This window comes from Bacillus rossius (genome assembly GCF_032445375.1).
Source record: "Bacillus rossius redtenbacheri isolate Brsri chromosome 9 unlocalized genomic scaffold, Brsri_v3 Brsri_v3_scf9_2, whole genome shotgun sequence".
NCBI classification, from domain to species: domain Eukaryota; kingdom Metazoa; phylum Arthropoda; class Insecta; order Phasmatodea; family Bacillidae; genus Bacillus; species Bacillus rossius.
The window spans coordinates 10,025,173-10,051,002 of NW_026962013.1; the positions used below are offsets into that span (position 1 = coordinate 10,025,173).

General features: G+C 40.9%; 1 protein-coding gene and 1 non-coding gene across 5 annotated transcripts in view; both read left to right on the forward strand.

Moving 5' to 3' along the window:
- LOC134542998 (chromosome transmission fidelity protein 18 homolog) overlaps positions 1 to 24,110 on the forward strand; it is an 88,769-nt gene extending 64,659 nt beyond the window's left edge. For 2 of the 4 annotated variants that reach the window (XM_063387653.1, XM_063387654.1), the window contains exons 20-21: positions 15,750 to 15,807; positions 22,014 to 24,110. In XM_063387653.1, the coding sequence (XP_063243723.1) occupies positions 15,750 to 15,807; positions 22,014 to 22,306 (351 nt within the window). In that variant the 3' untranslated portion in view covers positions 22,307 to 24,110. Of the gene's footprint in view, positions 1 to 15,749; positions 15,808 to 21,966 lie in introns of all 4 variants that reach the window. The other 2 variants (XM_063387656.1, XM_063387655.1) reach the window with 2 other exon arrangements.
- On the forward strand, positions 13,278 to 13,350 carry Trnaa-agc (transfer RNA alanine (anticodon AGC)). Its single transcript has one exon. It is a non-coding gene; the product is annotated as a tRNA-Ala (tRNA).
- Positions 24,111 to 25,830: the final 1,720 nt, after the last annotated feature.

Below are 25,830 nucleotides of genomic sequence, written 5' to 3' on the forward strand. Positions count from 1 at the left end.
GGGGGGTGCGGGGAATGACAGCGGGCGACAGTGCTGCGCTCTAACGTGTAAATAACAACTAAGACGATACAGGGCGTTACGGCAGCGCACTGCAGCGGTGAAGTTCCCAAGCTGCTCATCCTACGCTTCTGAAAAACGTAGAGTAAATCCTATCCACTCGCGACTTCTATACAGTATATATATTCAAAGGTAGCGCCCAACGTCTCGCTCGCGGAATACACTCCCCCTACCCCTTCCCCCTGCACGACCTGTCCTGGGCGCCGGGCCTCGCCATCTTGCGGTCACAAACATTCGGACACCGCTTCCGTGCTCAAATATGTTTGGTTTGATACGGCACAGAAATTAATTATAAGTATCTTTGGCTACTTGTTTGAAGTCAACACTTGTGAACTGGTGTTTTACCGTGATAGTTGTAGTCATGGGCCTAGATCCCCCTCCCCCCCCCCCCCGTCTAGAATTAAGAAGCCCCTCGCTGAGGGAGCCCGCTTGAAAATGCAAAATCGTGACTGTGAATCGGGATTGATAAACAACTATGTTTTATGGGAAACTTTTTTTTTTTTTTGCTTATTGCATGCATATATGCAGTATACAACATTCAAGCACTCTATCCAGAGATGCCTTGTATCTATTAAACCCCACGCGCAAAGTTTTCGAACTTCTCCCCCCCCCTCCCACCCAGTACTTTAAAAAGTCTTTGTGTTTTGGAGTACTGCCGTCTTTTAAGACCCCCCCCCCCCCCCCGCCTACCTGGACAACCTAGGTGTGCAGGGCTTCACAAAAAAATAAAAACGTTTTATTTGAAAACTACTCGTGTATCAGAATTGTGTCTGTTTTCGAAAAGCACTTGAAAATGCGCCGAGAGCGGTGTTGCCGTATTTCGTTTTAAATTGCATTCGTAAGAGATATGAAAATGGCAAAAAAAAAAAAAAAAAAGTGTTAGTTTTCACGTTTACAGATTCTTGGAAGCATTCAAGGGACTTGCTTTACACTTTCATCTCCATTTCTCCGCCATATAATGGTTATAGTCACCGCTCGAATCTCATAGTTTCTCTGTGCACGACGAGGAAAATGCGCGGTAGTTTCAGAGCCTTGCGCTTAGAGGCGATACCGCGCTAGAAACCGCGCCTCACTAACAACAAACTCCTGACTAGGCGGGCCCCTAAATGTCCTCGCTTTTGTAACTAGTCGACTGAAAATAAGACATAAATATATTCCATGTTTTAAAACTTGAGATAATTACTAACAATTGACTTAAAGTGCATCGTAAAGGCTGTAAAATGGTAAAAAAAAAAGTTTTAACCTTCTTTTTTTTTAAGCATCAAGCACTCTGCCAAAAAGTTTATCTAATACGAAATATAGCTCCAGCTAGAATGTTCCTTGAAACCAACAGAACGTCATTAAAATATATTTTCGAGATTAGACCTTATTTGCCTGTAATTAGAGTTTAAGACTTAAAAAACGTTGAAAACTATATAATGGATTTTAGTAAGACGGAATTCTTTCTAAATTGTGAACATCTGTTTTTTTTTTATATAGTTAAATTTTACGAGAGAGTAGATGTGAATGAATGAAGTATGGGGTTAAATTCCCCTTCTATTATATAGTTTGTTCAGTGCTGTTAACTAATATCTGAATTGTAACATCCATTACATCACCGAAACACAAACTTCGCCCTAATATGGAGAAAATTGTTTGGACACAACTGCGACCCAGATATTTATCATAAGCTTACATCCTGCCGTCGTATTATATATCTCCATTGCAGGAGATGACTGTAGTGCTGCCCTTCTGCGTAAGTTGTCGTATCAGTCCACTCCAGATAATCTGAGCACACCTTTTTTACTTTATGGTAATTTTTTTTAGCTCGTATTCTTTGAAATTACTTTTAATATGCATGTTATATTTGTAATAATTTTTGTTCTATATTTCTGTACTCTGTAAACATTTGTGTGGTTAATTGGTTACGTCTTAACTTCACCACATGAACTAAGTCTTTAATATAAATCGGGGATGTAAGACACGCTACGGTTTAGTTTGATGTTGAGCCGTTTCAAGCTCTAGTATGTTCAGGTTAACGTCTTGGTTCGTCGGGAAAGGGTTTGAGGTCCTGAGACCTTCACTCCTTCCCCGAGAGAGATAGAGAGAGATAGATAAGTGGTAGGGGAGGGGGAAGTTTGATCCGACGCGCGTCACAGGAACCCTCGTGATTGGTCGGCACGCCACGGGACTTGGAGTGGAAGTGGGGGAGGGGGGGTGGAATTGGTGTGGTGGGGAGGGGAGAAGGTAGTTTAAGGTGTCAGGCTCTCGCACACAGTGTTTTAATTACCTTAATGGCCTCCCAAATCTGTGCGGCTGACGCCTGCGCGCGTCCCACAAACGGAATCCTCTCTCTTCCCCCCCCCCCCCCCCGACTCCACACACACACACACCATCCTCCTGCTCCTCTCTTACGGCTGCGAGTAATAACAATTAGCAGCCCAGCCATCTTCATCGCGAAGGAGGGAGGGAGGGGGTGGAAAGGAAAGGGAGGGAGGGGGGTTGTTAATGAATTACCATCGCGCTGTCTGCTCTCCCAGGCGCAGCAGCTGTAGCGCTCCCTCGCGGATTATTCCGTGGGGAGGAGGGGGGAGGGTACGTCTTCCAGCCTCCGGGGACAAACAGCTAACCGCGACTTCTCGGCGGGTCTTCGATCCTGATGTTCCCTTCGCGGTCCTGCGCCCCGACTGCAGTAGCTGCGCCGTCTCTTGTCGGGAGGCAGGGCCGGCGCGTCCACACAGGCGAACTAGGCGACCGCCCAGGGCGCCAAGTAGCTGGGGGCGGCGCAGCACGACACACAACAGCTCATATAACATGTTTAACGATCATTGAAACTAGATGAAAATGGATTTTTTTTGTAACAGTTTGGAATGTTTATATTGGATATAAGTAATTATTTAAAGTCCACGGTGACCTGTTCATGATTTGTAATAAGTAAAGAAGTAAGAAAAAAAACACAAGCCTGCTTACATTTGATTGTTGACAAAAATCTTAGGCTTACGTGATGTATTTTGAGGCAAGCTAAAAAAAATTTTTTTGTGGTGTCCGGGGGGGGGGGGGGGGAGGGGGGCGGGCATTAAGGTTTTTCGCCTAGGGCGCAAATTTACCTTGCACCGGCCCTGGTCTGGAGCGAGCACGGGTAGGGTCTGCGAGACCTCCCCGCGTCACACGGGCCACCGGGGTCGGCGACCCGAGCACGTGGCATTGACCCAATACATAGGGATAGGAAAAATTCGCGGGTTCAATGACCTGCAGGATGAACTCCATAGTTCTACGTACACTCGGTCAAATGCCACCCACCCATTGGCTGCCGTCTTGTGAAACGTCCCAACGTAGCAGCCTGTGATTCGATAAAGCTTTGTTCGGGCGTTTCTAATTGGCCCAGAGTCATCCAGGTGAGTTGTGAGCCAATAGCAGAGGCAGCACTGAGGTGTAACTATTTGTATTTTAGCCTGTCGCGAAATGAACCCGCGAATTTTTCCTATCCCTACCAATACAACTTCAGCATCGTGCTTGAAATCTGTGCTGGGTTGGTGGCCCCCAGCCGCTGGTCAACGCCGGAGCTATAATACTCTCCCGATCACTAGCAGTTCTGCTTAACATTTATTGCTCTGGAATGTATAAGCGAACTGAAAAATTTCTCCCCCACCCTTCCCTGATAAAGGGCGCATACGTGGGAGGCAAGCGCGGCTACAGAAGGGGGGGGGGGGGGCGGTGGGGGCGATAGCCCCTCCCGAGACCAATTTTATTGACTAGTGTATATTTATGTTTACTGAAATATTTAATTTCATATGTTGAACTATTATCTCATCAAAAGTTGCATGGAGTTACTTAGGTTCTGTATTTGAAACCTGTAATCTGTAATATTCCAAGGCCAATATCTGACCACTTTCATTTATTTTTTTTGCAACTACGACCTTTCTTTGTGCGATAGCCCCTCCCGAAAAGTCATCCTGAAGCCGCCATTGGTTGGAGGGGACCGTGAGAATGCCGGCCGTAAGGTCTGAATAATCTGCTTTAAATCAAAATAGGGACATATATCTGTACCCTGGAGGCAATAGTCATTCCTATATTTTTAAAAATATAATTGGAGAGCACTATTAACATTTGAAACTATAACCGAGAAAATATTTATTTTTTTCTAATATATAATACTAAGAATAATTTGTTTTAAGTTTCACTAAGCACACCCTATTACTAGTGGAGAAACGTGAAAATTAAATTAAAACTCATCCAATACTGTTCTTATTAAGAAAAAATAAACAATACATGTTGTGACTACGTGTTATTTATATCCAGAGTACAGATTTGGCTTACAAATGAGATCTAAGGATAGAAGTAGATATATGAAGTGAGTAAAAAAAATGCATGGATGTTTCGGGTTTCGAAAGATTTAAATACGTATCATGAAAAAATTTTTTTTTTGTTGTTTATGGTAGTCCTCGGTGGCCATTCACGTTGAGGCATCACACTCGAGTGCGAGAGCATAAACATATTCTGGAAAGTCAGTGAAAGTGAGGGAAGTAATAATTGGTCAGGGAATGTCAGGAGATTTACTTGAAATCTGGAAAGGTCATGGAAAAACCACAGTGATAATTTGAGGGATAAATGTCACGCTCCAGTCTGCCATCACCCGGGGTGAAAGCTTTTTTTTTTTCAGAGGGTGTTTTATTGCATAGTACACACTATAAAATGGTATTTGCGTGGTTTGGTTTGAAATAGGCCAGCTTTGGGGAAAATGAAGGATGGATGTACTTTAATTAGTTCAGAAAATTTCAAAATAGGTTAATTGGTTTAAAAAATAAAGTATGGCAGGGAAATTTTAAATTTTGGTCAGTGAAAAGGAAGGGTGAGTTCATAAATTTAGAAATAATAGGCGAGTACACAGCAGGCCATCCTTACGACTGTGCACACGACGTGTGCGAAATCGGTCCACAATTATAATATCACTGTTAATTTTAGCCAACAAATTTTTTCGACGTTTCCGACATATGTTGGTACTATTAGTTAAATAACTATATTAACTACCAAATTAGTATTCCGTGCGTGACATATGACCAGCAGTTTGTGAAAACAGTGTTTCAACATATAATTTTTCTCATGTTATATTTCTAGCTAACATATCTAATCACGATACTTGTATTAATTTTTAATCTATCGCTAGTGACTTTTTCTAAGAAATTGCAATAACTTATTTTGTAGATAAGGAATTACCTTATAATTGTAATATCCAGACAATTTGTTTTGCCACGATATGATTGATAAATATAAACATTTCTGAAGTCCGGCCAAAATGGCACCCTACTTTTCTCTCATTGGCTCTTGCGCCATGCGTCCGAAACATAAATAAAATATAGGTATTCATTTCCCTCCCATGCACACGACCGACCTATACGCTGTTGTGAAGCAGTGGGTTGGAAACACGGTGGTCAGATAGTGTACAAACTACCTACTGATACAGTTCTTAAGCCGGTATTCCAAGACACAAAAATAAGAGTTTAGGTGTTGAATATGCTACATGCTACACCTGTGCCCTAACCGTATTCCTAGTGCACGATAGGACACGGCTAGTCTCTTATTTTTAGGGAAAGGATTTCGGCGTCATATCCGTTGCCCAAATTACGCGCATGCGCAGAACTCACTTTTTCTTTGATATCGTCCAGATGGCGGATCCGCGTCTGGCGCCATTAACTCGAATGTAATTCGTTGTATTGGAGTGTCAAATGAAACTTCGTGTCAGTGAAACTATTATGGAATACATTTAGCACACTTTAATGGTCATAACAAGAAATAATCGCAACATAAAAAAGTACTATTTTTTGAGAAAATTAGAATAACAACATTAAATTCGTGCGACGGTGCTGCTATCACTAGAATTTTTGCCGTGACAAGTCCATCGACGGTTGCCGAACGTCCGCTAAAATGCGGTGGAGACAAGTTTCTTGCCCCGCGCAGGGCGCCGTTTATTTAAACGGTTGTCGGATTTTTTTTTCCGTTCCTCGCTGCGATTCTGTCTGGATGGACTCGTTCCGGAATACGGCCGTGCGAGTTAGGTTACGGTTGTGCCCCGAACGTGGATTGTGAACCCGGGCCCAAGACGGTGTGTTCGCCGTGACTGCTGTTCTGGGGCGGACTGTACGCTCCCGCAGGAGCTGATAAACTGGCCGGGGCGGGCCCGGAAGGCGGGAATGGCCGGCCGCCTTCGAGTGGGCTTCCCCCCCCCCCCCCCCCTCAGCACCTCCTCCCGGCGCAATTCTCAATCTTCATGTCTCGAGGGGTATCACCCCCCCTCCCCCCTCCCCTCTCCCCCGACCGTCTTCGCCGCGGCGAGATGTCGGGGGAGCAAAGCGATGGCCATTTCCTTCCGACCACTGGAAGAGAGGGATAAAAAAAAAAGAGCGGAGGGGGGCGTGGCCTGTCCGTACACTCCGCGCCGCAAGTGGCTTCCCACCTGATGAATCCCCGCCGCCCGCTGTTCTGTTTAACTGCGTTTGCGTGCTCTTCGTCTCTCTCTCACTCTCTCTTTCTCTCCCTCCCCCTTCTCTTTCTCCTTCCCCCTACCGCTACCCGGATGACAGTTCCGCTTCACCCGTGGCTCTGCATCGAGCGGAGATGACTGTACGAAATAACGATATGTTGTAGACAATTCACTAAGTGTTCACTTTAATGTAGTTAGCCAAGACTGTACAACTAACAGAATTGTTTCAAATGCTGCTATGTCAGTGGTTGAATTCTGGAGATATTATTTTGGACATACGCAGTTGCTATGTCATAAGAAAAAAAAACCAAGAGAAGTACAAAGAAAGATGAATACACAAACGTACAGAAAACAAGTCAAAATCAGCCGGTGTCAAATGTATAGACAGCACAGATAATTCCGTGAAGGGAAATAGCCAGAATGATATCACAGCATAGACGAACACAGCGGGTTGACGACGACGAGAATTGCAACAACAACAGTAAATACAGAAAGATAACTACCGTGGACAACACAGCGACAGACAGAGGAATCCCGCAGCGGCACTGAACATATATTTTGGCAACATGACGGCGCAGTTACGACGTTTCATGGACAGAAATTGATTCCCGTCATCAGGCACAAGCAGACTGATATGTCTTGATTTTTTTTTGACGTGGCAACGTCTAATAAATCGATGAACGCCGGCTGCACGCACGAAAAAGTGTCCCGTTACGCTCGTTGTACGCTTGCGCCGCATCTATCTCTCTTCCACTCGATTGGATCAACCATCGATTTGACTTTTTCGAGGCACATTAAACTTGAAACACTCCAATTCGTTTCCTACTTTTCCTATCATCGTCCTATCCTTAACAGAATAACACAGATTGAAAGAAGTTAAATAGCGAACATGTATAAAAGTTATAGTTCAAATAATCTCTTCGTTAAAGTAATAAAACATATTTGAATTAATGAGTGCAAATAAAAGTAAATTTATCAATTAAATTGCAGAATTCATTTTACTCCTTCTTTGTATCCATACAAAATAGTGGTAATTCAATAAAAATGATTCAATTTTATTCATAAAAGTATGTAATCATTTCATTAATGTGTTGTTAGGATGTTGTCACGTTAAACTATCGTCCGTAAACCGACTTTACAGACAACCAATTTTTTTTAAAAGCTCATCTGTGTTCAATTGTTCGATTGCAAATATAAGTAACTGAGTTTTGTATTTTTTTTTTTTAGAGGGGGAGGAGTCTTCCTTGAAGTTTGTACAATTGACTAAGTTTCACTGCTGCAATACGCCTTGGCTCGTAGTAATAAATGTCGAGGTAATTCCTGCAGGTATCCTTAGTATGTTCATTGACGATAATGCTACATATTAAAATGATAAGTTTCTCTATAGCCTAGGTTTGGGCCCAATATCCAAACTAGACATTTCTCGATCGTCCTCTCCGAATTTTAACGTACGTTGCAGCATAGTTCAAAAGCTTGCCAGTTTCTAGCTTTAATAGACATTTGTTCAGTCAGAGATAAAATAACCCTCTGTGGTGTTGCTTAATTCCGTGGAAAATTGTTTTGAGTACTGCTTGTTTTCTGCACTATGTCCATCCAAGTTGTCTTCTTTTTTTATTGGTATAGAAGTATTCAGTGGGTGTTTTATTATTTTTTTATACTGGAACATCTGTACCATCCTTTTTTTCTCTTCTATTAATTATCGTCACACCCACAAAAGAAAAAACAGTCCCGTCTCATGTCACACTTGACACATATCATTAAGTTAGTTTTCAGTGTCCAGGTGTAATGTAACTTATTTAACAGACATTAAGTTGGGATACATGAGGTGGGTAGACAACCGGTGTAGGATAGTTACCGGCAGGGCTGCGTACAACACAGGAGTAGCTACGGTTTCAAACAAAACGTGATACATTGTGGATGTATTTTACTGTCTACTACCCCCTCTCTTTTCTGTTCCCACGTCTCAATATTGTAAGATCTTCATGATAATGTAATGATTGTCACAAAATTTAGGTTCGTTAAAACTTAATCTGAACTGATGTATACTACCGTAATGTAAATTATTATTTTCTTTGAGCTGGAATCGCCCGATAGTTTCAAATCAATTTTTTTTTAATTGTGTGTTGCATTTCAATGCTTTAAAATGTATTTAATTCAAGACCGCGCCTTTGGCTAAATGCTGAGAGAAACCAACGTTCGTAATGTAAAGTTTTACGTTAATCAACATTTCGTCTTTCTGGAGGGCGAAGCACATGTGGAAAGTTACAATTCACCCAAATCCATTGAATCGATATTTTTAGCTGTATAAAAATCCTACAAACTGTTTTGTTCCCAAAAAAAAGTGCATGTACATAAAATAAAGAAAAACTAGCAAGAGGAATGTGATCTTTTCGTAAGTGGAAAATTGGTTCTCGTTAATTAAGCTTGCAGAGGTTAAAGAAGCATTTCTTTAACAATAACGTAGAGTCACCTTAGTGCTGTAAGAGAAGAATACTGAGCTAGGCGCGTATGACGCTGGCCTCACTGCTCGAACTGGAAGTCATGACATTATTTCAGAGCCGGTATTTTGAGTCTTCGCCTGCAGCATTCTTAAGTTTGCTTCTTTTCAAATTTTATTTTTCATGACAGAAGAGTGTTTTCGCATGTACCATTTTTTTTTTTCTTTTGGTGTAGTTAACATAGGATATTTCATGTTTCCTATATCATACTTAATCCCTATAGATAGTCCTGGAAGATGACATAACCTACTTGAATATCTGAGAGTAGATTGAACGTATGTCGGTAAGATGTTTATATTTCGACAGCTCACTATTTGAAACAGCTCGTGAAATTATCGGGAAAGGCTCAGTGCAACGCCTGGCGTATATGCAACTTGGTAACTTGCCTAGTCTGTTCATCGCTGGAGCACAATTTTAACCAAGTAACCTGGTGAACAAACTACGTTAAAGAAACCGTGGTCTAAAATAACAATATTTCCTTGACGTATTTCTTAAGAAGTGTGGAATCATATCGTTATGATACATCATCGGTGTTTTTAGTTTTTTAAATTTGTGGTTTTGTTAGAACATTTAAATATGAATGATAAAATATCAACTCGTAAAAGATGTATTTTATAAATAGTGCGTTGAGGATTTTTTTAACCTTGAGTTGCGTGTAAAGTTGCTGCGCCATGCCTTGCCTAAGGTTCGGGCCCGGGACATTCTCCCTGTTAGCCGCACGATCGGCCGACGGCAGAAGGCGGCCGCACTTTTGCGTGCGACTGTACCGCCGTGCAGTCGGTTTGTTTTCGGAAGGGCCGCCGCGACCTCGCTGCTCGGTGCCATTACATCAGCAAATCCCGTGGTCGGCGGACGTTAAGGGCACGAAATAAACCCTACTTAGATAGAAGTTAACGATGTTGCGAGGACCCTGGAAATAAAAGAAGTTCTTTTTTTTTCCTCCCCGGGCTAAATGGAATCGCACGAGCTCAGGAAGAGCAGAAGGAGGAAGAAAAATACGAAGCTTCTTATTTTTCTCTTTGCCCCCACACCCTTCTCTTCACGGATTGGGTCTCTCGCGGGCCGGGAAGAGTTGAGCGAGGGTGGAAGTGGAGGAGAGAGAGAGAGAGAGAGAGACGGAGAGATACCGGAACGTGAAAGTGGGAGGAATCAGGGGAACAAAAGATAAAGCTTGTTGCTCCGGGAAGCGGAGTGGAATGGATGGGAGACCGTCTCCGCTTTCTCTTTCTCTCTCTCTCTCTCTGGCCCCATTTATCCTCGCGTGTTTTTCCACATCTTGAAGACCAGTTCCTGATCTCTATTGCATTTCTGTATCAAGAGTCGGTGATCTCGGGACGAGCCAGGACTGCCGGCTTCTGCCCAGCCTCCGATCACCTCCGAGATCTTGAAAGCTTTGGCCGGCCTGTCGTGTGCCCGATGACCTCCCCTCGCCCCCTTCTCCTCATGCGCTCCCTGCGACAGTCGACCAGACCGACACGCGTCGTTTCCTAACGGACACTTGAACACGAAAAAAATAAACTCTTGTGAGATGCTCCCCCCCCCCCCCCCCAGGCATGGCCCCCGCAAGGGGCCCTGGGTCTAGGACCAGGGCTCAGCCTAATTTAATTTTTCTTTAACTATTTTCATTCTTATATCAGTGTGAAATAAATATACATACTCGCTGTGGTTATTTTAAAGTAAAATGATTTTATAAATAAAGCTTAGTTTGGACTTATAAAATAGTAACCATAATTATAACCTGCATTTTCATGTTAAATAACATTCTGAAAAGAGTGTAGGTAAGAAATAACCATCTATAATATAAAAATGAATCGCAAAATGTGTTGGTAAGCGCATAACTCAACAACGCCTGGACCAATTTGGCCAATTTTTTTTTAAATGTTCGTTGAAGTTCAAAGATGGTTTTTACGGCGAGAAAAATTCGAATAATTGCCGGAAAAACCTTAAAACCAGCCCTTTTCTTTTCCCCATACAAACTTTTTCTAACTAAAACGAGCATTCGTTCTTTAAACAATGTAGGTATGTTCCTAACGTCAAAGAGTCAATTTGCACTTTATTACCTCTGTACAAAGTTCAATCATATCTATCAAAACAATGTGCGTTGGAGCACAGATAAAAAAAAAAACCGAAATCGAATAGTTCAATTTGGTCGGCTTCGCAATATTATTTCATTTGTTTTACTTTAAAATGCATCAGTTTTCAAGTCATTACATCAGTCAAACAAAACCAGCGTTACCAAAAGTATTTCATAAGTTTAAGTTTTTATTATTTCATTTCCCTATTTTAAATACGGCTTGAAGGATTTGACTCCAAATCATATCAAATTTAAAAAAAGTTGAAACAACAACAAACTGTCAATGTCAGTGCGTGTTTTTTTTATTATTATTATTTTTAGGTTACCTACCCTAATGAGTTTGCTTTTGTCAACTTATACACGAAACAAATTCTTACCTATATAGTGTTTTGTGCAGTGTTTATTTACCTATGAGCGCTAATTATTGCATGTGACAAAATAATCTATAATATAGATATGCCTCCTATTAGACGAATCAATTTAGGTAGAAGAACCCGAAATGCTACAAACCAAGCTAATTACCGATCTAATCATGCACTACAATGAAAATAAAAATTATGTTTCACATGATTAACAATAAAGAGATAACTTATTTTTTTATTTATCTTTTTATTTATATGTTTTATTTAATTATATTTCTTACTCACAACACCCTATCACCAGGGTGACGGTTCTGTTCAGGAGAATTTTTTGCCCCGACTATAAAATGTGTAGGAACAAAAAAATGTCACATTACAAATCATTTTGACAGGACTTTATTGCAATTTAATTAGGCAGTACGAAGTCTGCCGGGTCAGCTAGTGTAATTATAAATTAGCACGTGACTGTAAAATTGTGTTTGGGGGGGGGGGGGGGGCGCGTCTCCGATCCTGGGTCCAGGGCCCGTAATCGAATGTGGGGGCCATGCCCCTGAGTATTGAAATTCACTCCTTCCATATGTGTACATGAATGTCGTGTGCGAAAAAAAAATGTGTAAAAAGGAAAAGTTATGTTTCTATAACTTAAAAAAAAAATCACTCAACATTTATTTCCTTATGTAGCGAATATTATTGTGAGTATAATTAATAAATATTTTTGCATGAATAGCTTAAGTAAAATAAAATTTAATCCAGCACTGTGCTGAACTATTTAATTTCAAAATTGAATTTAAAATCAGAAAGTTTGGAATACCTCTGACCAAAAATAAACTTTGATAGTGTGACATGTTTTAAAAACATATTTGATTTTATCTGTCAAATACATTTTATGGAGAAGATTGGAACCAATTTTGCGACCAATACCATCCCTCTAAATCTGTTGTCAAATGTTTGGATACAGATATGTGACAAATTATTAAGGTCTACAACCTTGCACACACATACTCCTTCGGCGTCTAATCCCGTGAGGGCATAGTCCGAAAAAAAGAAGATAAGTGGATCTTTTACATGTCCGGATTCGGAGAACCAAATACATTGGGAATGGGGTTCCGGGAACCGGGAAATAGATACCTACGCCTTTTTCAATCGCGGCGTGGATTCCAACAGCTGAACAGCTGAGGTGGAGAGGTTGAGGAGACCCCTCCCAACTTCGGCGCCTCCGAACAGCTGTTAGCCCGCCGTCAGCACTGTCGGGGTAACCTGAGGTAGACAGGGTCGTTACCACAACGCCGAAATACCATAACGCCGAATGTCAAAATTGACCACAACGCCGACAGCTAGAAAACTGCTGTGTACCGCAACGCCGAAATAACAACTGAACGGATTTGTGCGTTTTTCTTAAATGTAACTTAACGCCGAAATACCACAATCAAACCTAACCTAGCGTAATCTAACCTAACTTAACCTAGCCTAACCTAGTCTAACCTAACCTAGTCTAACCTAACCTAACCTTTGTGGCAGTCCTGCAATGGCATTTTTCGGCGTTGTGGTACACAGCAGTTTTCTAGCTGTCGGCGTTGTGGTCAATTTGGCATTTCGGCGTTGTGGTGCGTCTGCAGGTAGATATTCGACGGTGTGACGGGGGCTTGAGGAATCCCCAGTGAGGACCGTGCACTGGGCCACTCGGAGGTCGACCCTGAGTTCTGCCAGTGGTACTGCCGAGCGATACGAGGTGGTTGCACACGCCTAGTCGCTTTCACCGCGCCGCGCAGGTCTGCCCCGAGGCAGGTCGGCAGGCGGCTGAACTAGATCGTGACCCGCTACACTAACCACCAGGGGGCGTAGCTCAGATGGTAGAGCGCTCGCTTAGCATGTGAGAGGCACCGGGATCGATACCCGGCGCCTCCAGTCCTTTTTAATTTTTTTCTTTTAGCCTATAAGACTTGTTTTAACTACATCCCGTGAACAACCAAATTAATTATTTTTTAAACTTTTTTTTCCCTTTAAATATATTCAATATATTATTTGACGTGATAGCGTCTTATAAATCGATGAACGCCGGCTGCACGCACGAAAAAGCATGACTCATTGTCACGTTCCGTCTGAGCCGAGCGTGCGAGAACCGGCCAACCACCGTGCGAGAAAATCTTCTATTATATCAGACAGGTTAAGGCGGGCTTTTTAAAAGCAGCAATTAGAAAAAAATTTGATTTATTTGTCCGATTTCATTTCAAATTAACAATATAATTGACATGGATTTGATTTCAGTTTATTTATGTAACTAATTGTTCGTGATTATATTTAAAGAATTTATTTAAATTATATTTGCAAAAACTGTAAATAATATTTGAAAATTAAAAAGTATGCAAATTTTCATCAATGTTTTCTTATGACGGACGTTATCACGTAAAATTATCTTCCGTAAGCCGACATTACAGACAACCCTCTTTTTTTTTTTTTTTAATTAGTTCAAATGAGTGGTGTGCTTGAAAATGGATCCCTTTGAGGTAAGAGAGAGAGAGAGAGAGAGAGAGAAAAAACAAGTGTCTTAAACTTTAAAAAACACCTATCCGAAAAAGGCATTTTCTACAGTCATTAAATTGGGCAGTTAAGACGTTGCTTTTAGGGAAGTGCAAGGAAATTAATCTGTAATATTCCTCCAGGGCCACCGATCACGGTCCTTTAGAGGCTGTGAGGCGTGCGCCGCGCGAGCCAGTGTCGCCCTTAGCGACCCCGCGCTTCTAGAGCTCGTGCGGGGGTTAGTATCCTTAATTACAATACTGCTATTAATACGTTAGTACTTTAACCACTTTTATTTGTTCATAAAAAAAAGCTTTTTCTAGTAAACAACCCCTTATTGAAGGTTTTTATGAATTAAAGGAGATCAAATTTCTATGTCAGTCCTAGCATGTACTGAAAGCATGACATCATTTGGTAAACAGTTATGGATTAACTTTTCGTAAGTAACCTTCGTCTTGAAATTCTTTATTTTTAGTATATTATTCATTAATCAACAAAAATTAGGTTATCCCAAAACCCTGAAAAAAAAATTACAGCTTTTGTACTGTTTTGCTTAAACCTTATTGTCATTGACTTAATGATTGATGTACTAAAAAATAATTAGTTTAGGAACGATCAATTCAAAACTGTGTAATACCTACATGGAATCATGCTTTCAAGTACATGATAAGTCCGACATAAAAAAAATTGGCATTAAATTTTGTAATGGCTTGTTTGGTTTGAAAAAAAAACCTTCTATAAATAATTTTAAAAAAAAGTTTATATTGTGAATTCATTACTACCCTCTTAACTTTAGGTTATCGGCTGCAATTGGGTAGGATTCGACTTCCCCCCCCCCCCCCCCCCCTACCAAATCAACCAATTTCTCTACAAGGTGCACCTCCGTCGCGCCCGAGAGTGGGAGGGGCTGTTCGCTGCTCGGGCCAATCACCAGCCTCTTCCGGACGACGGGCCGCCGTACGTAAGGAGGTTGCGGACGGGCGCTGCTGCCCGCGCTGGGCTGTTGTAACCCCTTCCCAAGCCTCCACGCCCGCAGCGCAAACAGCCGGTCGGAAAGTATCAATCCGCGGGGTTTGTTTTGCGCCCGGGACTCGCCAAATATTTATCGGCCGGGATAATAGGCTGCGACGCGCGGCAAATATTTGCGAGGTCGTGATTGTGGCCGCGTCGCCCGCCGGAGGTTTTCCTGCTCGTTTCTGGCGCCGTTGTTTGTTGTCGCCACCGCCTTTCACTCTTAGGCCCCTGTTTCACGCGCCATGGTTGTCGTTTATTTCCCTTGTCGTTCTTCTTACACAATATAATATCTTCTTGCGTTTGTATTGGACCACAAACTTTCTCACCACATATCCTACTTACCGAAAGTTATTTTCGAGCTGTATTAAATCCGCGAAAGTGATCATAATTTAATACGAACAATCATGTGACTTTTTTTTACCGTTATCAGATAATATTTTTTTACGAAGGAGGGAAGTTATAGGCCCGGAAAGGATAGCCCAAATTTAACTAACCATGGTTTATTTACTAACTAATGATTGCAATATTTCCTAAATGAATTGCAATGATCTGAATGACAGTCCACAAACTAATCGCAATCTTAATGAGTCCACTGGAGTTTGGCTCGACATTGGCTCTCTCTCTCTCTCTACTGGTCATCATTGCCATTACCTAAGTACCAACACACTGCTTCGCACTACTCACGAAGGTGGTGCTCGCAAGTGGTGCCGGTGTGCCAGGTGGTGCTCACAAGTGGTGCCAGGTGGCTCGACGCCGATGTTCTTTTGTTGCAGCAGTGCACGGACTTCTTCGGCCGCGTGGTGGAGCGCGCCGGCGCCGGCGACTCTGCGGGTGAGTGGTCTCGGCCCTGGCTGTCTCCAGGGTTGCCAGCGATGTATCGATATTTCATGTTCAATATGTCGAGAATTCGATATCGATATTTTTTCTATCGAATTTTCTTTCAATAAAATCGAGTTTGAATGAAATACTATTTTTCAAGCAAAATAATATTTGTAAATAAATATGGGCAGAAATAATAATAAAATGGTGGACAGAAGACTTCGGGGAGAACAAAATATTATTTAAAAGGAAAGGAAAAAAGGGGAAATATTGAAGTACACTAAAATAATAATTTTATAATACGTAAAACATGGTTAAAAGTGTTTATGTAATAGTAGACCGAAATATCGAATACATCGATATTAGCAGGCCAATATTTTATCGGTATAGATATATCGAAGAACCGATACATCGATGTGTTGAGAAGTTTTGCCATCCCAAGCTGTGTCCCGCCGGTCCTGGGATACGTTCCCGCGTCTTTTCATCTGCTCCCAGCACAGCGCGGGTTCGAGCCCCGACTGCACCCAGTCTCTGGACATGCTTTGTTCTGGGCGGTCGGACCACGGCTGATACGACGGCGATACATTTTGCGCACCCACCCTCAGTCGCAGTGTTTTGTCGACTAACCAAAATTGCCTGGCCAGCGACTTTGTGCACTAGAACCCTGTTAAAACTACTACAGTGCAATCGCTGAAATGGTGTCACTAAATTCCGCTTATTCAAGGCTCGGTATAACTTACGATGTTGGTTATTTATTTTTTATATTTAAGGGCTGTTCCTGTGAATTTATTAGGGTAGCATATTGTATTTTATGTTTCGTTTCAAGATTATTCACTGGATATTTTTCACTAAGTATTGCTTAATAGCGATAAAATGTTACGTAAATCTTTATCGTGTGACGTTTTACAGCTCTCTAACAAAATTTCCAACCAAACATCAAATACAAAAGAGCTATAATGTTAAATTAACAGGAATGGTCCTTAAAAAAACATTTAAGACAAATAAATTAAATTACCACCATTTTGTGTGATATTGAGTCTGTTAAGAGTGAGAATCGCGTGCTAGTCAATTTACAGTTTGAACCAGTTTTATTAGATGATGGTGATGCTGTATTAGGGCTTAGCGTCTCGTGAGAATCTATGTATGTGTTTTAAAACGATGAGGGGTGACGAGATATGAATGGAGCATTGATGGAATTAATGTACGGATTAAAGGGAAGTACGCCGAGAAAACTCACAGGCCACGGCAACGTCCGCCACGTTTCCCGCTTGAGGGAAATTGCGGATTTGACCCCGCAGGCAATAAAACCTCCTTGGTGCGAGGCGACTGAACTGATCTTCCAACCACTGTGGCCCCTTAAAAAAACAGTTATAAATTGTAATGTTACAGTTAGTCTATTGCATGTGGAATGAGATTTAAGGAATATTAGGCCCCGCCATCTTGGGATTTTTCGATATTTATGCTATAATTCTAATTTATAACCATTGATCCCAATTTTTGGCATATCAAGGCATGAATAATATCTCCCAGACCTTCAACACCAACTGTTGTGGTGATCACAGCAGGTCACAAGTGACCTGGTTCAAGCCAAAACATTAATCACGGAAACTTCATTGTAAGCAGTATCAAAATATTTGAAACTGCAAGATGGGGAGGCCTAATACCCCTTTAATAAAGCTTTCTAAGGTGTACATTCTCAAAAATATTGTCTGTCTTGGCTTTCGAGTGTAAATGTTGTTACGGCGTTGTTGTGATTCGCCGACGTTTTCGCTGCACGAAAGCTTTCGTCAAAGAAGACGAGTAATTTTTATTGATAAAAATTACATTGGACAGTTTCCCTTGTATGAACACTCCAGCAACTATCTTACATAATTATAAAAAATGGTGATTACCTTGGCCTCTATAATGCTATAAAAAAATCATGATTGGTCCAAATTTTATCAATCGTCTGATGTGAACTACCTAGTTGAACAGTTAACTTCTTGTTTATGTGACAATATCGTGGGCTTAGTGGAAAAAGTCGGTAAGTCCAATTTCTGGAAAAAGACTGTTAGTTCACTTACCAAGTTTTGCTTGCCTAGAATAGCGTTATAATGGACTTGCCGTAAAAAAGCTAGAAGAAAACTTCCACAATCATTCATTATTTGGACTTCCAAACGTTTTCTTGGCGAAGATATTGCCCTTACAACTTAATCTGTGAAGTTAACTCATTTTCACAAAAAAAGTGGACTTACCAACTTTTTCCACTAAGCCCACGATATCGATGTTTTCATTCCAGTTATTACTGAGTAAATCGGAGGACGGAGTTGGAGGTGGCACCTTCTTTTCAGCTGATCAGAGCAGGCTTTGTTCGTTTCAGTGGCCCTTGTGACGGCCGAGTGCTCTCGTGTTCGTTGTGTACTTGGCTGTCCCCAGCGTACGGCCTCTGGTTTTGGCCTTTTTGAAAGTTCCTTGATCCAGCTGTGTGTTGCTCTTGCATTGACTGATCGGAAAAAAATTTCCAAATGTTGCATCACTTCGAGCAAGCTGACCGTGAGACATGGCGAGATTCGGAGACCAAGAAATCATCTTTCTTAAAATAACTATTATCAGTTGTCGTAAACTTTATAAAAAGGGCTTTTTTTTTCATGCCAGACACAGAAATCAGGATAATATATCCTGAAATGGACGATGGCGTGCTTTGGACCATATCAATTCAGTTTTGTAAGTTGATGAAAGCCCGTACACTGTCAAAGTTTTGTCTCCGACTATATTTGACAATAGAGTGGAAAGGTAAAAATAGACTAAAAGTGGCTTCTTACTGCTCCATCAAATAAAATTGTACAGATAACCTCAAATACTATTAAAGTTTTTTTTTGTCAGCTATCTCAAAATTTTCACTATTAATTTTTTTTTAATTTAATAATCTATCACAGTGCTGAATCTAATTTTTGAACCTTTTATTATTTTTGGCAATTATTTTAACTTTTAAAGAATTATGAAGTCAACTCACAATAATAATGGTTTCATAACATTAATTTTCGGTTTTGAAGGATACCTACCTCATTTGCTTTTTACATATAAAATTATTTTGCATACTACATTAACTATATGGCCATTATTTTAGTTAGTTATTTCACTTTTATAACTTCTTTAATCGCCCCTGTGTTGCTCGCCATTTTGAAGATTCGTTGTGACGGAAACGTACGCCATTTCCGTTTTTTTTTGCAGTGAACGATTTTGATTAACTGATAACACCCGACATATTTTATTACTAGTCCTACCTACAAAATACAAGTCATCCAACTAACCTTACTGCGCTAGTGACGTCACTTCACTCTACGTCATGTGACCAAACTCTGCCTGGAGGTGTTGGAAGCGAAAGTTTGGCAGCGTTGCAGGGGGCCTTGGTTCCACTCAGGATATACGACACACGAGACTTTGGCGACTAGTTTACCCACAGTTAAGGTGTTATATTTTTTTTTATAAAACTATTGTGTTTTAACGAGTGTGAAATGACCTGTTATCCATTCCTCGGAGCTGACTTCGCAAGTCTGTGACCTTCCCCTGACGACCCTCGACCCCCCACCCCTCCCGCGCCGAGACTCGCTATGACGACTGTTTGCTCCCGGTTGTTTGCGCACGTGATGAGCTCCCCAAGTGGGCCCCCGGTGGAGGGGGGGAGGGGGGCTACCTCCCCCCCCCCCCCCCACTCCGCATGTCGTACTGCGCGCCCCGCTGATGGGATTGTCACGGAGAATCGCACAAGCTAATTACTCTGTTAGCCGCCCGCTCGCCGCCGAAGGGGTAGCTCCTCCCCCCGGGGGGTGGGGGTTACCCCCTCTCTCGTCCTACCCTACCCCTCTTCCCGGCCAACCTGGAAGAGCGTCAAGACGTCTCGTTGCTTCTGTCGAGCGCCGATAGCACCACCGGTCCGTCAAACAAACCAGCAAAAAAAATCTTAATTTTTTTTCAATTTTCAGGTGTGCCAAAATCAGATGCTCTAAACTTTCTGGTTTAGTTGTGGTGATCATTGCAAACAATTTTAAAATATAAATTAGTGTGCATCCTAATCGATGACACTAGCACAGTTCGGAAGCAACCTATAACTTAAATATTTCAAATTTAATACTATGAAGTGAATCTTCCTTGGAAATTCAAACTTCGACTCGTAAGTATATTGTAAGGGGTAAAAAGGCAGAGAGAGCGAAAGAGAGAGAGAGAGAGAGAGAGAGAGAGAGAGAGAAATTAAAAATAAAAAACAGGGCTTTTTTTTTTAACTTTATTTTTTCAAGAAAACTTTGCATTAAAATTCGGCCTTGAAATTTGTACTCCCATCGCGCCCATTAAAGTTTCACTTGAAAAAAAAAGCATTGAAACGAGTTATCGGTTACGAGTGAGTGCTCGATGCAGTAATTGTTAACGACCTTCACCAGCGTCAGTACAATACTTGGTGCATAACGCGATAATGAAGTTAAAGGACTTGATGTGTATGTGTATACATCCGTAGATATTGACTTTGTTGTCTTTAAATGTTTGTTAGCACTGGTACCAACCCAGACGCGCACAAGCACCAATAGCTCCCGACCCCAGCATGGTTGGAACGGGTCGTTACCACAACGCCGAAATACCACAACGCCGAATGTCAAAATTGAACACAACGCCGACAGCTAGAAAACTGCTGTGTACCACAACGCCGAAATAACAACTGAATGAATTTGTGTGTGTTTCTTAAATGTACCTTAACGCCGAAATACCACAATCAAACCTAACCTTACCTTACCTATCCTAGCCTAGTCTAACCTAACCTAGTCTAACCTAACCTAACCTTTGTGGCAGTCCTGCAATGACATTTTTCGGCTTTAGTGTATTTCGGCGTTGTGGTACACAGCAGTTTTCTAGCTGTCGGCGTTGTGGTCAATTTGGTATTTCGGTGTTGTGGTGCATCCCCGGTTGGAACTCTCTGCCCCGACCGACTCTTCTTCCTGGACCATCCTCCTTGCCCTGAACTGGACCTGCCTGCTTGATGCTTGCAATACTTCACCCCGCATGCACGAGCCCAGGGTTTTACCTGGGCCCAACAATACTAGTTATAGTCTAGAGTTTAAGATAGGGGAGTTGGTCACGGCATCAATTGCTGCCATGGCTGGCCAATCCCCGAATATTTAACATTATGCATGCTACCCTTTCTGCGTGGCTGAAACCCATCATGATTTGGCGTATAGCCATCATCCCTAACCCTTTCTGCGTCTTCCCTAACCCAGACTTCTTCCAAACAAATACACTTAGTTTAAGTTAGGTTAGGAAAAACATTTATTAGAGATAGATATGTTCGTACTGTTGTACCTTTACCTCTCCCACACACACTTTTGTTTTATTTTGTTGTTGTTAATCGTACCTCTTAAGGGAAGCCTTCTTTTCACAGACGAGAGAGCCACACCCGAAGTTCCCCGAAGTTCATGCTCGCTTTTTTCCCCCCCGTTCTATCTCATTGTATAAACCGGTGTGGGATTAAATTTTGCGGTCGATTAGGATAGGTTAGCTGCATTATAAATACTTTATAACATTGTGGATGGTTGGTTGTATTAGGTAGGTAAGTATAACTACATTAAAAATACTGTAAAATCATTTTGTGGTTGCTTAGCAAATAACTTCTTAATTTGTAGCTATCCAGGGCTAGGAAACCGTTTACATGATTTCACAGTATCTTTAATGTAGCTATCCTAACCAAATCAACCGTCCACAATGTTTTAAAGTATTTATAATGTAGCTAACCTAACCTTTTACAATGAACAAAAAAAAAAACCGAAGATGGACGATCGTTCGTTTGGCTCTCTCGTCTGTCAAAAGGCTTCCCACCTCTTAAAATAGTTTTGGGTTAGTTACATTCCTAGACTTGCATTGCATGTTTACGAATGTTAGCAGTAAATGTGTTCTGAAGTAGCTTGGCTTCCGGGTTGTAGCCGTGTCCTTGGCGGATGATTCACCGACGTTTCAGTCGACATCGCAGTCGCCATCATCAGGGGGAGCAGTCACCTATACCTGATGACGGCGACCGAAACTTCGGTGAATTATTCTCGCCAAAGGACGCGGCTGCAACCCCAGAAGCCAAGCTACTTGAGACAATGGCCGTGAAAGCCTGCGAACGCTACTTGGAAATGTGTTTGTTCTGTTTTGATTTGTGGTGGGCAGCGCACTTGGACGAGATAGTGAAGAGCGACGTGTGGTTCCACTTCAAGGAGGGCTTCAGCAACGCCGTGCGTCGGACCGTCAAGATGCGGGACCTGGTGTGAGAGACCTGCGCGGAGTGATACTTGCTCGGAGCCCTCCTCGCCCTACTTCCTGGCACGACTGGCGCCAGGCCCGGGCCTTCTTTATCACCGACACACACCTGCAGCCCCCAGTGTTAAATATTTGTTTTGAAATTGTAATCTCTTTGCTCTTTATATATCAAATTAACGTAATTTATTATAATTTTAATAACGTTGAAATCATATTTATTGTTCCTGTCATTCATTTGTTATATGTTTAAAGTATAGATAAAATAGAAAAAAAAAATTTTTTTTTTTTCCAAATATTAGTTCCTGGTTGTCGGCAAGGATCTTCTCCAAAATGTTAGGTCTTCTCAAAAGTCAAGGACGCCACTGTTTTCAAGAAACGTTTAGCGGGCTTGACCGATGAACACAATGTTAGTTTATCTCAATAGCTGCATAGCACTTATCTTTAGAGGTTTTTTTTTTTTTTCGCGAAAAGATTTTGAGACTAGCTGAGAGCTGAAAAAACTGTAGCGTCGTCTGCGTTTTGTGAATGGTTGAGTTTTTCTTTCAGCCATTTAGTAGGCAAGCAAACGCATTCTGAATGGCCAACCGAGTGGTTTTTATAAAATACCAATTTTTTTAAATAATGTATTTTTTAATAGAATCTCGTAATTGTTTTAATGAAAGGTCTAATTCCTTTCTAAAAGGCACAAAAGTTTGGTAATTAATGTTCCTTGTGATTTACAGGATTAATAAGTTATATCTACACTAATCAAGATATTGTAATTTAAATTATCTGAATAAGTTGTAAATAATGCCCAGCTAAATACTCCTCAAAAATTAAAAATATAAATAGTTGATTCCTATTCTGTGGGCAATCCTAGACTTTACTGTAAATACCCTTTCTGGGTTTAAGTCCCAGTCAGATGAGCAGATTTATGGGACTTCAGATCTTTGATGTTATAACTTCTCTGGTTCAACATGAGTGGCAGAAAGCGAGATGTTGAATGGCTTTCATTTGAACATGCTGATAACTAAAATAATAAAAAAAGAATTATGGTTTGAACCAAAAAAAACCCTGATTAAACAAAAAATATATAGTTTTTTTTTTAAACCTGGTTTTTCTTCAACCCTGGTTTACGGCCAAAGGCCTCTGGGAAAGTTCCACTGTTTGCAATGCTCTTTGGTTTCTCGTCTCTTGGAGTATTTGCCCCCCCCCCCCCCCCCCCCACCCCTCACCCTCTCGTCACTCCGCGTCACTTTGCGTCACTCTGCGTCACTCTGCGTCAAGTCAAACGCAGTCTCGTGTTCGTGCAGCGCTGGTGTTCAGGTCACTCACTCTCAGTGCGACCCGACCTCCAGGACTGAACAAGACCCACATTCGAACTCCGTGAGTCCTCGGCTTGCTGGGAAAGAAACCTTGAGGCAGGCAGGCCTCTATAAACGATTTCCGTAGTTTTTTTTAATATATAAAAGAGGAATGCTGCTATAGGAAACTAGTTCCCATACCCATAAGTAAAATTTGTTCGTATTAACAACACATTACTGTTAAAATTATAAAAGTCAGTTCTGTACCCTCATGTTTATGTCACTTATTCGAAACAAGCTTTTCTTTTTTTAAATATATTTCAAAGAAAATTGCTGCTGTAAGTGATTCGGTGGCTAGTTTCTGAAGAATTAATAATTTATTGTAAAAGAGCTAATAAAGGTTTGTTGTGTGTACAGAAATATTCAGAAACAGTACAAGAGTGATTTTAGAGATTGTTAAAGAAGAGGGCACACACGCACACTGAATAGACACATGTACTCTTGTTTTGCTGGGTCTACCAATACTTACTATACTACTACTGTTCATGTTTGTACCTGCTTGTATACACAATTTTGACCTGTAAACGAATTGATTTGGCGTGGAGCTTTGTTATACCAAAATTAATTTGGAACTCTGTGTTTTATTTCCTGTTGCATATATTTTGGTGAAAACTGTTACACTGTGATTTTAAACACATTTTTAAAATTTGTAAATCAGCTTTTGTATGTTATATATTGTACATTCATAAATATACATTTTTTTTTACTTTATTTTTGCTTCGAGTGTCTTATTTTTAGCAAAGGAACCGATGTTGTGTTTATTGCTAGACTTATAAATGTAGAATTTCCCGATTCATATTTGAATACATAGTGCAAATTATCGCTTTAGAAATTAATAATGCCAATTTTTTATGAATACCGTTTTGTGGAAACTATTCTTATATGACAATTGAAAAGCGACCAAGTCGCAGTGATTATGTCAGCAAAATCTTATTGTCTTGTCATGAATCCTTAAAATTTATGTAAATAATGAAATATTTTTTACTAGCGCAGTGTAATTTGTTACATTTTTGTAGTCTTTGTTGAAGAGAGCTTTGTTTTTAAATCTTTAATAAGATTTTAGTCTTATTTTTTAACTAACCTTTTTTTTTTATTTGAAGAATGTTGCAATTGGACACAAGTTAATCATGTTTGTTGGTTCATTATTTTTTTTTCGTTACGTATTGTTGACAGCTAACTCATCAGAGGAACAGGACACAAGTCAATAATTCAGGAAATAGGGGTGAAGGTAGAAACACTACATGAAGAAGTCGTCAACCTTGTCGTTTGGTAAAGACCCAAATCACTGTCAAACTTTCACTCCCAACACCTTCCATTAAAATTGGTCAAACAATGTTGGAGGCCTATGTCGACACTGAAAAAACTACTAGTTTGACCAAGTTGGATTGCTTCAGTTTCTAGAAAAGATTTTGTGTATAGGATTGGTTCTAAAATGATGGTTATTTGACGAATCAGCCAATCAGAATCGTGGCCAGCAAAAACAGAACTGGTTTGCGTTTCCATCTCAGTGAATTTTTAAAATGACAAGACACCCGCTGCAGATTAAAGAGGTTATGAAAGTGAGATAACTAAAATAATGTTAATATTAATGTTGTATCTAAAGTAATTTATGTGCAAATAGCAATTGATTTGTCTATAACTTTTAAAAGTTGCAGAACCTTTCCTTTTTATCGAGCAGATGATATTTATGTGAATACAAATGACATATTTAAAAGGAGAAATGCATTAAAATTGCAGCAATTTAAAATGTTGTAGTTTAGTATTTTAATTTTAAAATGAGATAAAAATTGAAAATTCGGAGCGATCTCATTCCAATAACAAACTGTGACAGTGAGTCAGGATGTAAAAGATGTTCAAATTTATCCGTCCAACTTCTTTTCTTGGGTTAGATTAAAAACTTTATTTTGTATGAGTTCACCCCACATACTTTGTTGTCATATAAAATTGGAGACGACATTTTTGACAGGGTAGCAGGGCCTCAAGGAATCCAGCTTTTCAGTAGTAGCCATTTTTAGTTTTCATGCTGGTATCTTATAATTTATAACCCACGTAAAATTCGTACTCGTATACTTTTAAACAACTAATTTAAAGTTACAAAATTTTCACTGCTACCGCTTCTCGAGGCAAATTGTGTTTTTTTTTTTAATTCCTTGTCCCCTTGACGAATGGCTCTTCCCCGGTCGTGTTTCGCCCCGGTGTTTTCAAATAACGCTAATTCGCCTTCGGCGGACGAATAGTTGGCGTAACTCGCGAGACGATATATCGGGCTAACTCAATAACGCCGCCGGCAGCGCAAACCCGGTTTCGTCGGCAGGAAGTTATCATTTTATTACGGAATTTAGCGACGATGCCCGAGTGCCTGCCCGCTGGGCTCCCCCCACCCACCTACCTTTTTCCGACCCGACATCAACCAGCAAGTTTATAATTCGCT